This window comes from Elephas maximus, chromosome 8 (assembly GCF_024166365.1).
Source record: "Elephas maximus indicus isolate mEleMax1 chromosome 8, mEleMax1 primary haplotype, whole genome shotgun sequence".
Lineage (NCBI taxonomy): Eukaryota > Metazoa > Chordata > Mammalia > Proboscidea > Elephantidae > Elephas > Elephas maximus.
Window position 1 is genome coordinate 1,401,305 of NC_064826.1, and position 13,306 is coordinate 1,414,610.

The 13,306-nt window shown below is 49.4% G+C and overlaps 1 protein-coding gene across 4 annotated transcripts in view; it reads right to left on the reverse strand.

Annotated features, from left to right (window-relative positions):
- Window positions 1-13,306, reverse strand: part of CUL1 (cullin 1) — an 82,766-nt gene that overhangs the window by 19,756 nt on the left and 49,704 nt on the right. For all 4 annotated transcript variants that reach the window (XM_049894177.1, XM_049894176.1, XM_049894179.1 and 1 more), the window contains 7 exons: window positions 12,941-12,991; window positions 12,560-12,650; window positions 11,704-11,867; window positions 6,290-6,452; window positions 4,395-4,525; window positions 1,309-1,416; window positions 1,127-1,233 (listed from right to left, as the gene is read on the reverse strand). In XM_049894177.1, the coding sequence (XP_049750134.1) occupies window positions 1,127-1,233; window positions 1,309-1,416; window positions 4,395-4,525; window positions 6,290-6,452; window positions 11,704-11,867; window positions 12,560-12,650; window positions 12,941-12,991 (815 nt within the window). The remainder of the gene's footprint in view (window positions 1-1,126; window positions 1,234-1,308; window positions 1,417-4,394; window positions 4,526-6,289; window positions 6,453-11,703; window positions 11,868-12,559; window positions 12,651-12,940; window positions 12,992-13,306) is intronic.

Below are 13,306 nucleotides of genomic sequence, written 5' to 3' on the forward strand. Positions count from 1 at the left end.
AACATGTTTAGTGCTTTTGTCCTACCTCCTAGTTCCTTGCATAGTGCCTGGGGTCTTAAAAGCTTGCTAGTGGCATCTAAGGTACGTTCACCTGGCGCGACAGAGGAAGAAGGAAGAGTCAGGAACAGGAAGCTACAGGCTGCGTGGCCAACTGCCACAAGGAACAACTGCCTCCTTTGCCGCAAGACCAGAAGAACTTGACGGTGCCTGGCTACCATCCCTTAACGTTCCTGGTCAAAAGGGTGAAAGGCAGAACGCAGAATTTCAAATTCTCATGGAATTCAGACTTCCTGGAGCCATGAAGGTTAGATAAAGCCCCGAAACTAGCCCTGAGATAATCTTTCAACTTTAAACCAAAAATATCCTCTGAAGTCTTCTTAAAGTCAATCGATAGTTTAGCTTAACTAGTAAAGAACGTCTGCCTTGAGCACTGTGCTCTTTTAAGAACTATCTATATGGGATCAAAGTGACAAAAGCAACTGAGAAGATTAGCCAGGAACCTTAAGGGCAGTGTTAATGAGGGAGGACAACTCAGAAAAAGAGGGTGTGGGTGGCTGCACAACTTGCAGAATGTAATCAGTGTCACTCAATTGTACGTGTAGAAACTGCTGAATTTGTGTATGGTCTGCTGTGTATACTCTCAGCAACAATAACGAAAAATTTTTAAAATTAAAAAAGAAAAAAAAAAGTAAGAACATGAAAGAGCAGTGCACGAAGCTCATAATGTGAAAACGCATCTTAAGACGCGTGGGATCAGCATCTCTGCCCTGTATTTCCAGGGCTGTCTCATCAGCAGACACGGCTGGTGGGGGCCTGCAGCTGCCGCTCACTCAAGAGTCTTGACAGGTGGTAACAAGGAAAATGAGAGCCACCTCCACCCTCAGTAAGAAGCGGTCTGACCCAGGACCAGAACTCCCTCCAGCCGACGGGTCCCAAGGCTGTTAGTGGGGTAAGAGAAACGAACTGGGCACTGACACAGAACCCCTTCGGGAAGGCAAGGAGGTATTTTAGGCTTAAGGAATCCTCTCGAAAAACATGTATGTAAAACTGAATGTGACTTTTAATCCCTCTGTGAAAGCTACAACTTTAAACAGATTTCCTGAGAATCAACGAGAGTGCTCGGTACCTCTTCTTCAACAAGGAGTCGCAGTACCGCGCCAGCAGCTCCGGGGACTTGCTGGATGACTGCGCCATCTTGGTCACTGCGTTGCTGTTGATGAAGCGGCCACAGGCCTGTGGTGCACGGGGTACAGTTAGGGGGCGTCCCACCCACATGAGCCCCACATGAGCCCAGGAGCACCCACCCACCTTATCGAGCGCGGCCACAAAGCCAGCGTCGTTGTTGAAGGCAGACATGACCAGGGCGTTGTACTTCCTGTGCACATCGAGCACGGTCTGCACATACATCTTGGGGTCCTGCAAGCAGGGGACAGCAGAGGCCAGTTACTGGGAATGCCACTCCACGCCAAGGAGCTGCTGAAAGGGGTCCTAAGGCTTAGATGCTTCTTCTAAGAAATGAACAGTCAAGATCAAGAAATAGGCGTCATCATTGAAAATACACTACATTTTGTTTATATGCATATAATAAAGGAAAACTGAGTATTCTCCACACTTGAAATTAAATACTGACTTCAAACCTGCATTAAAAATAGTGATTTTAAAAAATTATTTGACAACTTAAAGAGATCATATAAAACAATACTTTCAAAGTGACAGCTGTGTTTAGCCAATCTTATCCAAACCCCCAAATCTGTTGCCATTGAGTCAATTCTGACTCACAGTGACCCTAAAGGACAGAGTGGAACTGCCCCATGGGATTACCAAAGAGTGGCTGGTAGACTCGGACTCAAACTGTTGACCTTTTGGTTAGCAGCCAAGCTCTTAACCGCCATGCCACCAGGGGCTCCAATCTTTTATAGCAGGTACTAAAACTTCATATCCTGTGCTGGGAGTGGCAGACAGCCCATGGCCTCCATTGCACACAGTCTCTGCCGTATGGGGTCTGAACATGCCTACTGAGGCCTGTGTGGGACTGGTGGGTGGGAGCAGGGGGCTGGAGGAACAGAGAGCTTCTGGACAAAGGACAAACCAAACGCTCCACTACAGGGGCTGGCAGGGACTCAGGAGGCAGATGCTGAGCCCCCGCAGCTGGTTGCTACAGCCACACTATGTGGGGGCTCTGCTCTGCCCCAAGTTACAGGCAAGAAAACTGAGTTCCAGTCGGGTGCCTTGCCCTATACTCGGGTGGACAGGCAGGCGCAGCCCTAGGGCAGGTTAGAAGACCTCAAGGCTCAGCTGTGGATGGAGGCCAGACAGGAGGTTGTCTGGGATGTCGACTCAGCATGACTAGGAGTGGCTGCAGAGACACCACACCCTGCTCACGGAACAAGAGGCCTGTGGTAGAGGGAAGACCCAAGGAGGGGAAATGGTTTCTCAACGCTTCCACAGTCCTGACAGATATTAACCTTCAGGAGTGAGGAGAGAGACGACGTACCGAATACGCAACAGCTTCTTGTTAGCTACTGTCGAGTTGCTTTGACTCATGGTGATGCTGTGTGTGCAGAGTGGAACTACACCACAGAGTTTTCAAGGCTGTGTCCTTTCACCAAGTCTATCTTCCAGGGTGCCTCTGGGTGAGTTTGAACCACCAACCTTTTGACTAGAAGTCAAGCACTAAACCATCTGCCCCACCTAGGGACTCCATGTAACAGTTTACACGAATAGATTAAAGCAAAAACGGCTTCACCAATCTACTCCTCTCTCTGTACCTTACAACAGGACAGACTCACCACAAAACACACTCCAGGGAAGTGAACCTGCTGTCTGGGCAGGGGACTGAGGTCCGAGTCAGCACTGTGGGAACACCTCATGTTCCCAGAAAGATGGTGCACCAGGCGGACCGCCCAAACCATGGGTGTGTGCATATGGGTGCTTACATGTGTGTATGTTTGCATACATGGGTATATATGTATAATGGATGTGTACAAGCATATGTGTCTAACATGGATCATGTGTGCATGTATGTTTATGTGTGTGATGTGTACCAAGCCCTTTAAAATAGAACATTTAGTTTGAAAATAAGGAAAACCATCAAGGTGTAAGGATAATTCAGGCAAGTTTTTAAGTGAAGAGCAACTACACACAGTGCTGAGAGCCACGATCACAGCCCCGCTGCTGCTCTGAGCACTTCTCTGTACTTCCTCACAGACACTGGGAGGGGGCACTATCACCACCCTGTTTCCTCAAACGGCCTCTGTCGGCTGGCTGAGCAGGTGGCCCAGGGCCACATGTCGGCAGGGAGGCTGGCCTGACCCTGGGTGGCCTGTGCCCTTGCCCCAGCAGCACTGTACACTTCAGCCAGAAGCTCAGGGTCCACTGAAACGGGGCTATTTTTTCACAAAGCCCAACGAGAAGCTAGTTCCTTCCCGTTGGTAAGTGTAGAATTAAATGTTCTACAAACCTAAAGGAAGGGCTTTACCTTTGCCCCTCTAGTAACTTACATTCAACACCCACATTCAAGTTAGAGGGCTTTGGGAACCCTGTGAAATCTGATTCTACCACCTTGTGCCTCCGAGTTTCCTGATGCCTGAGAACCTGCAGAGATGCAGCGACAGGTGAAGCACTGAGTGCTGTGATTAAAAATGGAGAAAAGGGCCTCCCAGATGGTTCCAGGGGAACATGGGTTTTAAAGCTATACTACATACATTACTGCCAAAATAATTAACACCAAGCACAGTAAAACCAGAGAGGAAAGTTTTCTGAGTCAGGTGTGAGCATCAACTGCGTTCCAGGAACTTTTCTTTCCCGTTAGTTCTCCCAAACACAATTCAAGCTAACCTCTGCAGGAGGGACAAACTGAAGACAACCCTATCTCCTAACAAAGGCAGGGCTTCCCATGGAAACCTCCACTGCGTCTGAGAGCCCCGCACCGGCATTTATGAGCTCTGCTGGGGAGCTAACGTGTGTGTGTGTGTGTGTGTGCATGTGTGTAAAAGAATGCTATGCGTTACAGGGTCGTTACAGAGCAAACAGCCTGTCTGCACCTGGTCACAATCTGACCACGGTGGGAGCTAAGCTCCTGAAGGGCACAACCTAGGGACTTCAGCAGCAAGTTTCTATAAGGCTTTATTTTAACCTTTTCTTTCTGTGTAACAATCTTCTCTCTTCTGGTGCAACGAGTTTGGTAGTGAGAAGAAATTAAGGAAAAAATCTTGAGAAGTGATATTCTTAATGCCTAAAACATGCCAGAGAACCAGCTGCGGACATAGTCACTGAACAACTGCTGTCAGGTGAAAGCAGGAGTCCCTGTGAGTGACGCTGGTTCCAGTGAGGACCTTCTGCCTGGACAGAAAGGAGCGCCAAATACACAGGCCCGACTGCCCAGCGCTACTCACATTTAACGCGGCTTCTCCACACTTTTCAATCGCAGCGAGACCCTGGTTGTGGATGTGTGTCTCCAGGAGCTTCTTCAGCTCCCCTAGGCCATCTTGGATCCTGGACACGAGGTTGTACATGCGGCCCAGATCTGGAAAAAGAGGAGGCATCACCTTATGCACGAACAACTGGACATCCACCCCACTGACTGTTCCTACTGAGATGAAGAGAAGCGGCTCTGGAACACAACACCCAAGCTGTTAGACCTGGACAGCCAAAGCCACGTAATTATGACCAGATGCTCTGTGGTCATAATTCTGTGTGTACACAGAAGTCGATTTTTGCTACAAGTAACAACGACGCTATTCTACTATAAAAGTTTGTTTTTCCCCTTAATATGAAAAACCACAGGAGAACAGAGAAAAACAAACAAAAAACCTCATCAGAAACTACATCGGATGCTTCCTAAAAGGCTTATGCCTGACAGAGTAGGCACTTAGAACACTGATTTAAAAAAGTGAATACATTTAAGGAGACTGAATACTCAGCTTGAGTCCATAAACGAGCCCTTCGTCGACATGTGCGTGGCACGGGGTTGCTTCACAAAAGCCAGGGACATGGACACCACTTGGGGAGGGCCTGATTCAGCCACTCATCGGGTATGGAGCTCCTAAGCACCCCCTTTTAAGGATCTACGATTATAATCCTCCATCTCCAAGAAATCAGAGCAGTGTCACTCGACGCTGACCATCGGGAACAGATTACATTCCGTATCAAGCTGAAAAGATGCCCTCTAGTCACACCTGGACGCTCCCGAGGTTTGAAATCAGGACACGCAGGCGGACGTGCACACCCTGTCATCAATGACTTATGTCAGACAAGTATGCTGCTTTCATCTTTTCTTCATGTTTGTTCCCAGGTCAGCTTACTACCGTCATTTCCCCCCAACGCCTTGCTTGGTTCAAGTATGGGTGTGAAGCGCGCACTTTACACAGTTGTGGGCCACCCTCCTGAAAGTTATCATCAAGGGAAACAGCTTTAACAATTTGATTAAACTGTCTCTGTGGGGCAATATGTTTTGGTGAAAGTGTTTTATTTTATCCTGATAAATTCCAGAGATAATACAATTCTTGCTTCAGTTTATTTGTTCCTTATTTGTAGCATTCCAAAGAATTCCAACCATAAGCTTGAAAAATACGTGACCAGATACAGTACTAACTACAAAATGTCTAGCAGTACTTTCTGAATCACATACGATTTTCCAAGAAAGTTAAAAAACAAAACACAAAACCCTGTTTGGTAAAACCTAATTACAGGTGGAATATGGCCATCAGAGGTGATGGGCTTATGTCCTGTTACTTTCTCTTTATACTTTTCTGTATATTACAAATTTTTAGGGACGGGAAGGTATTGCTCTTATAATCAGGAGAAACCCCAAATGTTAGAGAGAGATCCTCAGGCCCACAGAACTTCCTACAGCCTCCACCGGTTTGCTTGCATGCTCCCATGGCCTGCCCAAAGATGTGCCCCTGGCCCCCATGCCCACCGCCCAAGCCCCGCACTCCCCCACATGCTGAGGCCCAGGGCACAGGGACGTCTTCTGCTCTCCTGGGTTTTCTCGTGTTGCTCCCTCTGTGCTGCCCCCACCGACACCAGACGCCTCTCAAAGGGAAGGATCCGCCCAGCATCTGTCCCCCAAGGCCCTGGGTGGTGAGTGCCGTACACCTGCCACGCATGGCCCTCAGCACCCAGGCCCCACCCTCGGGGAGCACCACAGTGCTGTGTCCAGCTCAGGGGTGCCCGCTCAGCCTGGGCACATTGTAGGCCACCCGCCACATGTACCAAGACTACCACGAGGTGACGCTCCACCAAGGTCCCCCGCCCCTGCACACACCTCGTGCGTGTCTATGCTCACCTTCGTTCTTGTCGGCGTCCAGCAGGTTCTGGAACTCCGTGTGGAAGATCTCCAGGTGTTTCTCAATGAGCACCTGCTCACACTTGCGCGCCAGCTCATCCTGCGTGCTCTCGTGCAGGTATACCTGGACGCGGCGCTGCTCCTCCAGCAGCCGGGCCTCTGCCTGTGGGTGGCACATGGCAGTCTCGTTAGTCTTAGGGCTCCCATCTGACATGCTGAGAAACCTGGGGTCCCCCCAGCCACAGACACCAACTGAGGAATCACAGGCCACTGTGGACTGACAGCCTCAGAGAGAGTCACACGCGTGTCGGCCATGAAATCACCGCTGGAGATCATCACAGGCAACTAGACTTTGAACAAACTTGAGGGCAAACATCCCCGGCTCCTTTGGATCACTGAATCTGTGTCCTGAGCTCTACTGGGCTATCTGTGCACCTCCTTCCAAGGAAGAGAAGAATCAGAGAGGCAATTCAAGACAGGAGCAGCACCAGCCAGTGCACCTTACAAGTGCCAGGAATGTGTGTGCTGCCACCGTGGAGCCATCGGCCACCAATGCAGGGACAAGAGTGATGGCTCCACAGCACCCAAGTGATGGGGACACATGGCAGACAGAAGTGTACTCTGTACTGTATAGGAGCCATTTCTCCCTGAAATAATGTTCAAACCTGGTATAATTTTGGAGAAATCTGACAAAATTTAAGCGGAAAAATAAGCGTTCAAGAGCTAAGAAAACTTATGGAAAAACACACAAAAGGGCAATTAACACACGTCAAAGGACTGACCATACTGTCAGGAATTGAACTATATCGCCCAAAAATATCTGTCAACTTGGCTGGGCCATATTCCCAATATTGTGTGACTGTCCACCATTTTGTCGTCTGAGGTGGTTTTCCTGTGTTTTTAAATCCTGTCTCTATGATGTTGATGAGATAGGATTAATGACAGTTATGTTAATGAGCCAGGACTCAATCTACAAGATTGGATTGTGTCTTGAGCCAATCTCTTTTGAGACATAAAAGGCAGAAGTGAGCAGAGAGACATGGAGACCTCATACCACCAAGAAACAAGAGCCAGGAGAACAGCGTGTCTTTTGGACCCAGGGTCCCTGTGCTGAGAAGCTCCTCAACCAGGGAAGATTGAGGACAAGGATCTTCCCCAGAGCTGACAGAGGGAGAGAGAGATCCTTTCCCTGGAGCTGATGCCCTGAATTTGAACTGGTAGTCTGCTAGGCTGCGAGAAAATAAATTTGTTTGTTAAAGCCATCCACTTGTGACATTTCCGTTACAGCAGCACTGGATGACCAAGAGACCATACTGACCTAACTTATGCTTTACAATTACCAATCGAATGCCACATCACCTACTACACGGCCCAAGGTTTGAAGGCCTACGGCCCCCCCAGTGGTGGCAGGGAGGTGGGCAGGGATGGTTCTCTGAGAGTTGTGTGCAAAGACGGTCAACACCTTCGAGAATGTCAGAGCCTAAGCAGGCAGTTCCATGGGCAGGCTCTTCTAGTAAATTCTCAGAGTTGCACATATTAAATTCATGAAAAACTACAAGCCATTAAATTTCCAATAAGGTGGTAATTAGATAAACTGTGGCATCTTCGGCTAATGGAATGCTATTATCCACTAAAACAGATAAATACAAAATATGTTCACATCACAAATCATTACTGAACAAAACAGGTTGTAGCACATTCCAGCTTGGTTCTGCCCCCTCACTGGCAGTGTCCTGAGCCTGCTGTGTCCTGAGTGGTCCACACAAACGTGTGATTTCCTTCTTGCTCAACTCGGACGTGCTGAGTAAGGCCCTGCTGCGTCCGGATGGTGCTGTGAGCACCATCACCGAGGGGATGCCTACTGAGTGGACCATGTGCTGTCCGTCCACGTCACATGCCCACTAGGAGGGTTTGATGGCTCAGGATGCACAGACCCCCTCTCCCCCGCAGCCAGTGTGCAAACGAGGATGAGCCTGGTGTTCTCACAGCGTAGTGGCTTCTCACCTCTGTCCTGAAGACAGCATTGCTGCGCCTGCTCTGCAGGGCACAGTGAGGGGCCCAGATGTGGCGCAGCACGTCAGGCTATGGAATGACAGCCCTGTATTCTCTGTGGACGCCTCGCCCACAAATTCCTGACCAGCACTGCCTCTGACAGTTACATCAGAACAAGACGACACTTGAAATGATGGAATGGAATCAAGCAACTAAATATTGCCCCTACAGATTCTCTCAGGAACAGTTTGTAAAAAAAAAAAAAGAAAGAAAACAAATCAAGTAAATAAAGTATATTGTAGGGTTTTTTTTTAAATGACATTGGAAACCATGAAGAGCCATACGGATTTGTTTTAGCTCAGATCACATCAGGCACAGGAGACAGTAGTCGTTCAGACATACTGATGTGGACTAGGGGGCCCACTCCTCACAGTGACCTTGAGCAAGGGAAGTCCCTGCTCTTGGTGAGAGAAGGGCTAACGCGGGACCCTCCCACCGAGGAACTGCAGGTCCAGCTCCAGCTCCTGCCGAGAGCAGTCTCTGGAAGGTCACGTTACATCCCTGTGCCGTCACGGCTTGTCTCCCGTTTTCTGACAGTGATTTCCCTGAGGCGTGGACGCACCTGCCGTCTGTGCTGTACTTCTGTCCCTCCATGCTCAGGCCTGTGGGACACAGGTGGAGCAGCACTTTTGCACACCACACCAAGCACGTGATATGGAAGCTCACTTAGCTCTCAACCCCATCTTACAGATGAGGAGGCTGAGGCAGAGCTGGGAGTCACCCAGCTAGTGAACGGCACAGAGAAGGTGCTAAGTGCGCCCAGGCTCGGTCTAAGACGGGGCCGTGAGATGAGAGTGGCACTGTGCACACAGTTAAACCTGGCTGTTTCTCAGACTCCCTACATCGCACACATGCAGGCATGCTAGGGTCTGTCTGCTGTAACTACTGGGACCCGGCCATGCCTCTGGTCCTCCGGAAGGGGCTCCCCTGGAGAACAGGAGGCAGGCGATGTGCTGAGAACAGGTCACTGGGGATCCTGCTTCCTGATTCCTTGTCTCAAGCCTGATTTTAACAGCAGATTCCCTCTTCTGGGAGTGCTGACGTGGAACCGTGCTGAGAGACTTTGCACTGGACACGACTGACTGCAGCATGGTGATCAAGACGACAAAAGTCACAATGTCTGTAAGAAGTAGCACTGCTGCCACTGCTGAGAGTCTGCACTGGACAGAGACCTCGCTTTAAGAACACAGAACACACAAGGTGGAGTTCAATAGAGGTGTGTACAGACACTGTGCTGCACACTGAATTGTGAAGTAAAGGGTGACCCCAACTGATCGTTACAGAGCCGTGTGTCAGGCAGTCAGCCTGGACAGCTTCCAGGTCAGCACGTAAAAGCTGCTTCAGCCCACAAATATCGATAGAGAACCACTGTGACTCCCAATGTAATGCTGAGCAGTTCTACCACTGTGGATTTCCAAGTTTTGTTTGTTGAGGACTTGCACACTTGAACCTCCTGTGCCTGCTCTCACCACCATCTCCCTCCGGAAAATGCATGGGAACATCACACAGGTCGCTGGGCAGGGATCCTATGTACGTGGCTGGGTGCAGAGAAAGGCACCCTGCAGCCCAGCCGCTCTCCCAGGGGCAGGTGGGAATCAGATGCAGGCCCCCGGAGGTCCCAGATAGCCAAGTCGGGGGTCAGCAGGCTCAGCCACGGCCAAATCCTGTCTGCCGCTTTTTTTTTGTAAAGAAGGTTTTACTGGTACACAGTCCTGCTCACTGTCTGCATGTCTGTGCTGTGTTCACATGAGGCTCACTGTCTGCATGTCATGTCTGCTGTGTTCACATGAGGCTCACTGTCCGCGTGTCTGTGCTGTGTTCACTTGAGGCTCACTGTCCGCGTGTCTCTGCAGTGTTCACGTGAGGCTCACTGTCCGCGTGTCTACAGTGTTCACACGAGGCTGCCTGCGTGTCTCTACAGTGTTCACGAGGCTCACTGTCCGCGTGTCTCTGCAGTGTTCATGTGAGGCTCACTGTCCGCGTGTCTACAGTGTTCACACGAGGCTGCCTGCGTGTCTCTACAGTGTTCACACGAGGCTGCCTGCGTGTCTCTACAGTGTTCACGAGGCTCCCTGTCCGCGTCTCTGCTGTGTTCACATGAGGCTCACCGTCTGCGTGTCTGTGCGTGTTCACATGAGGCTCACCGTCCGCGTGTCTGTGCGTGTTCACATGAGGCTCACTGCGTGTCACGTGTGCTGTGTTGACATCACACTCACTGCATGTCTGTGCTGTGTTCATAAGGCTCACTGTCTGTGTGCTGTGTTCATATTACGCTTAGTCTGCGTGTCTGTGCTGCGTTCACGTCACGGTGGCTGAGCTGAGCAAAGCAGCTGCCATAGAGGCCGCAGAGCCTGCCTGGCGACAACACCCACTGCCTCCCCCTTACACGAAATGTCTACCCTGAGCTAAGTCACCTCTTAGAGACACCTCGCACACTAGATAAGGAATTAAGTGTGTGCAGAGCAGTCCTGGGCCCCTCTCAGGCTAGGGGCTCTGAGACCCCATTGTTTCAGAAGGACCCTGCTCTATCACAATCTAAAGCTGTTATAGCTAGATCCTCAAGGGGCATTTTAGAAGAAAAAAACAAAAGCCTGAAGTTTGCAACCTGACAACATTTATTTCTTAAAAAGCGTCTTTTCTCACCGATCCTCACAATGAAGAGACTACGGCTCCCACTGGCTGTAGGTGAACATTTTAACAGGAACTAGAAGAGGTTCAAAATGTAAACATCATCCTGCTACTGTGCTGAGTCCCTGGCTGTCAGGGCACGGGGAGCTGTGGCCGGCCCCACGCTCTCCTCGGAGCCGTCCCCGCACAGGCTCCACAGGGCGACCAGGACTGGCTGTCAGGGCATGGGGAGCTGTGGCCGGCCCCACGCTCTCCTCGGAGCCGTCCCCGCACAGGCTCCACAGGGCGACCAGGACTGGCTGTCAGGGCACGGGGAGCTGTGGCCGGCCCCACGCTCTGCTCGGAGCCGCCCCCGCACAGGCTCCACAGGGCGACCAGGACTGGCTGTCAGGGCACGGGGAGCTGTGGCCGGCCCCACGCTCTCCTCGGAGCCGCCCCCGCACAGGCTCCACAGGGCGACCAGGACTGGCTGTCAGGGCACGGGGAGCTGTGGCCGGCCCCACGCTCTGCTCGGAGCCGCCCCCGCACAGGCTCCACAGGGCGACCAGGACTGGCTGTCAGGGCACGGGGAGCTGTGGCCGGCCCCACGCTCTCCTCGGAGCCGTCCCCGCACAGGCTCCACAGGGCGACCAGGACATGAGACTCACACACTCAAGTATTCAACACCTGCCGTACACAGCAACCACTGCACTGACCGGCATCTACTCTTAAGCACTGCAGATGTTCGCACTTACCTTTTTCATATATTCAGTAACTGGGTTCTGCTGCAAGAATTCAGTACTCTCCCTGGTGTAAAATCTCTCTGTGTCCGCCAAAAACTGGGATTCAAAGGATTCTTTATACACAGTTAGCGTAGGGCCCTTTGCAAATGCATCGTCTTCATTCAGTCCCAATTCCACTGAAATAAACAGGAAGCACATTTCAATCTCCACGGTGTGATGTTTAAAAGCAACAGAAATAACAGTTACTCTAAAACAAAGATAAGAATGGAAGGGGGCAGGGAAACCAATGGAAATGGAACCAACAGAAAGGAAAGAATGAGAAGGTTCATGCATTGTGAAGACTGTGACCAGTGTCTCTGAACAACTTGTGTAGAAACTGCTGACTGGGAACCTAAGCTGCTGTGTAAATCTTCAGTGAAAACACACAAAGAACGACTCATTTTAAACTTGCAAAGAAACTCCATGCAACTCTGATTTTTTAAAAATTGTATTACTCTAATACATCAGCTTTGCAATCTTAATTTCCCAAACAAAACCAGACGTCTGAATTATTATTCAGCTCCATTCATGGTACTCTACGGACCTATCTATCTACACATCCACTAGACATTACAGGTCTGGTACCTCACTGTGAGACTAGAAAGGAAAATAATTCGCATGTCCATCCCATCAAAAGTTTCCTCAAAGGAACAAAGCAACTTCCAGGTGAAATTACAGAGAATCATGCCGACTCAGGATTACAAGTACCTCGGTAACTGCTAACAATATTCTTGAAAATAGCAAAACAGTTTAATGTGACTCTGTTGGAGCACTGTTATAAATGCCATTTGTCATGGAAACTCTGAGTAAATAAAGAGAAATTGTTTACCGTAAGACTGTACAACTCCACTAATCAGTCTGGTATTGATGGTTTCACCATTTCTTTCCTTTTCGATCAGTTTCAAAACAGCATTTGTTACCTTTAGGAAGAATACACGAAAAATATGAGATACACAGATTATAGAGTACAGTATATGCCATATTACTACGTATCCCATAAGCATTCAAATCCACTAAACAACCCAAGATGAGAGTTACTTTCGACACACTGCAAAGGAGTGAGAAAGGCAAAGGCCAAGAAATGAAATTTTTGAAGGATTTAAAAGGAAAACACACACACTCACATGCACACACACTCACTCTTGCATAGTCTGTTTCTCTCTCCTTCTCTCACACACACACACACACACACACACACAAAAGCAGGTACCTGTTTATTCAACGGCCTGAAAAGACAGTCTCTCCAAGTCACCAATGCAAGCTGGCGGGAAAAGAAAAAGTATAAAACGTCTATGCTCTTACTATGTTTTTTCAAGACAGAAGTCATAGTAAATAAACTGAATCCTAGATTGTTATTTGTCAATATTTCTAGACGATAACCTGGTGATAATCCATCATTGTGAGGAGATCAAAGGGCCTCTCTCGAGTTAACAACTTCGAAAGGCATAAAAGCACCAATGCTTACGCACATGCGTCTTAACACTTAAGGTAAAATGGAAATCTAGATTTAAGAAGATTTATCAGCCCAAAGAGCAACAATGGATTTTATCTATAAATTTGTTCCCTAGGTCCTAAA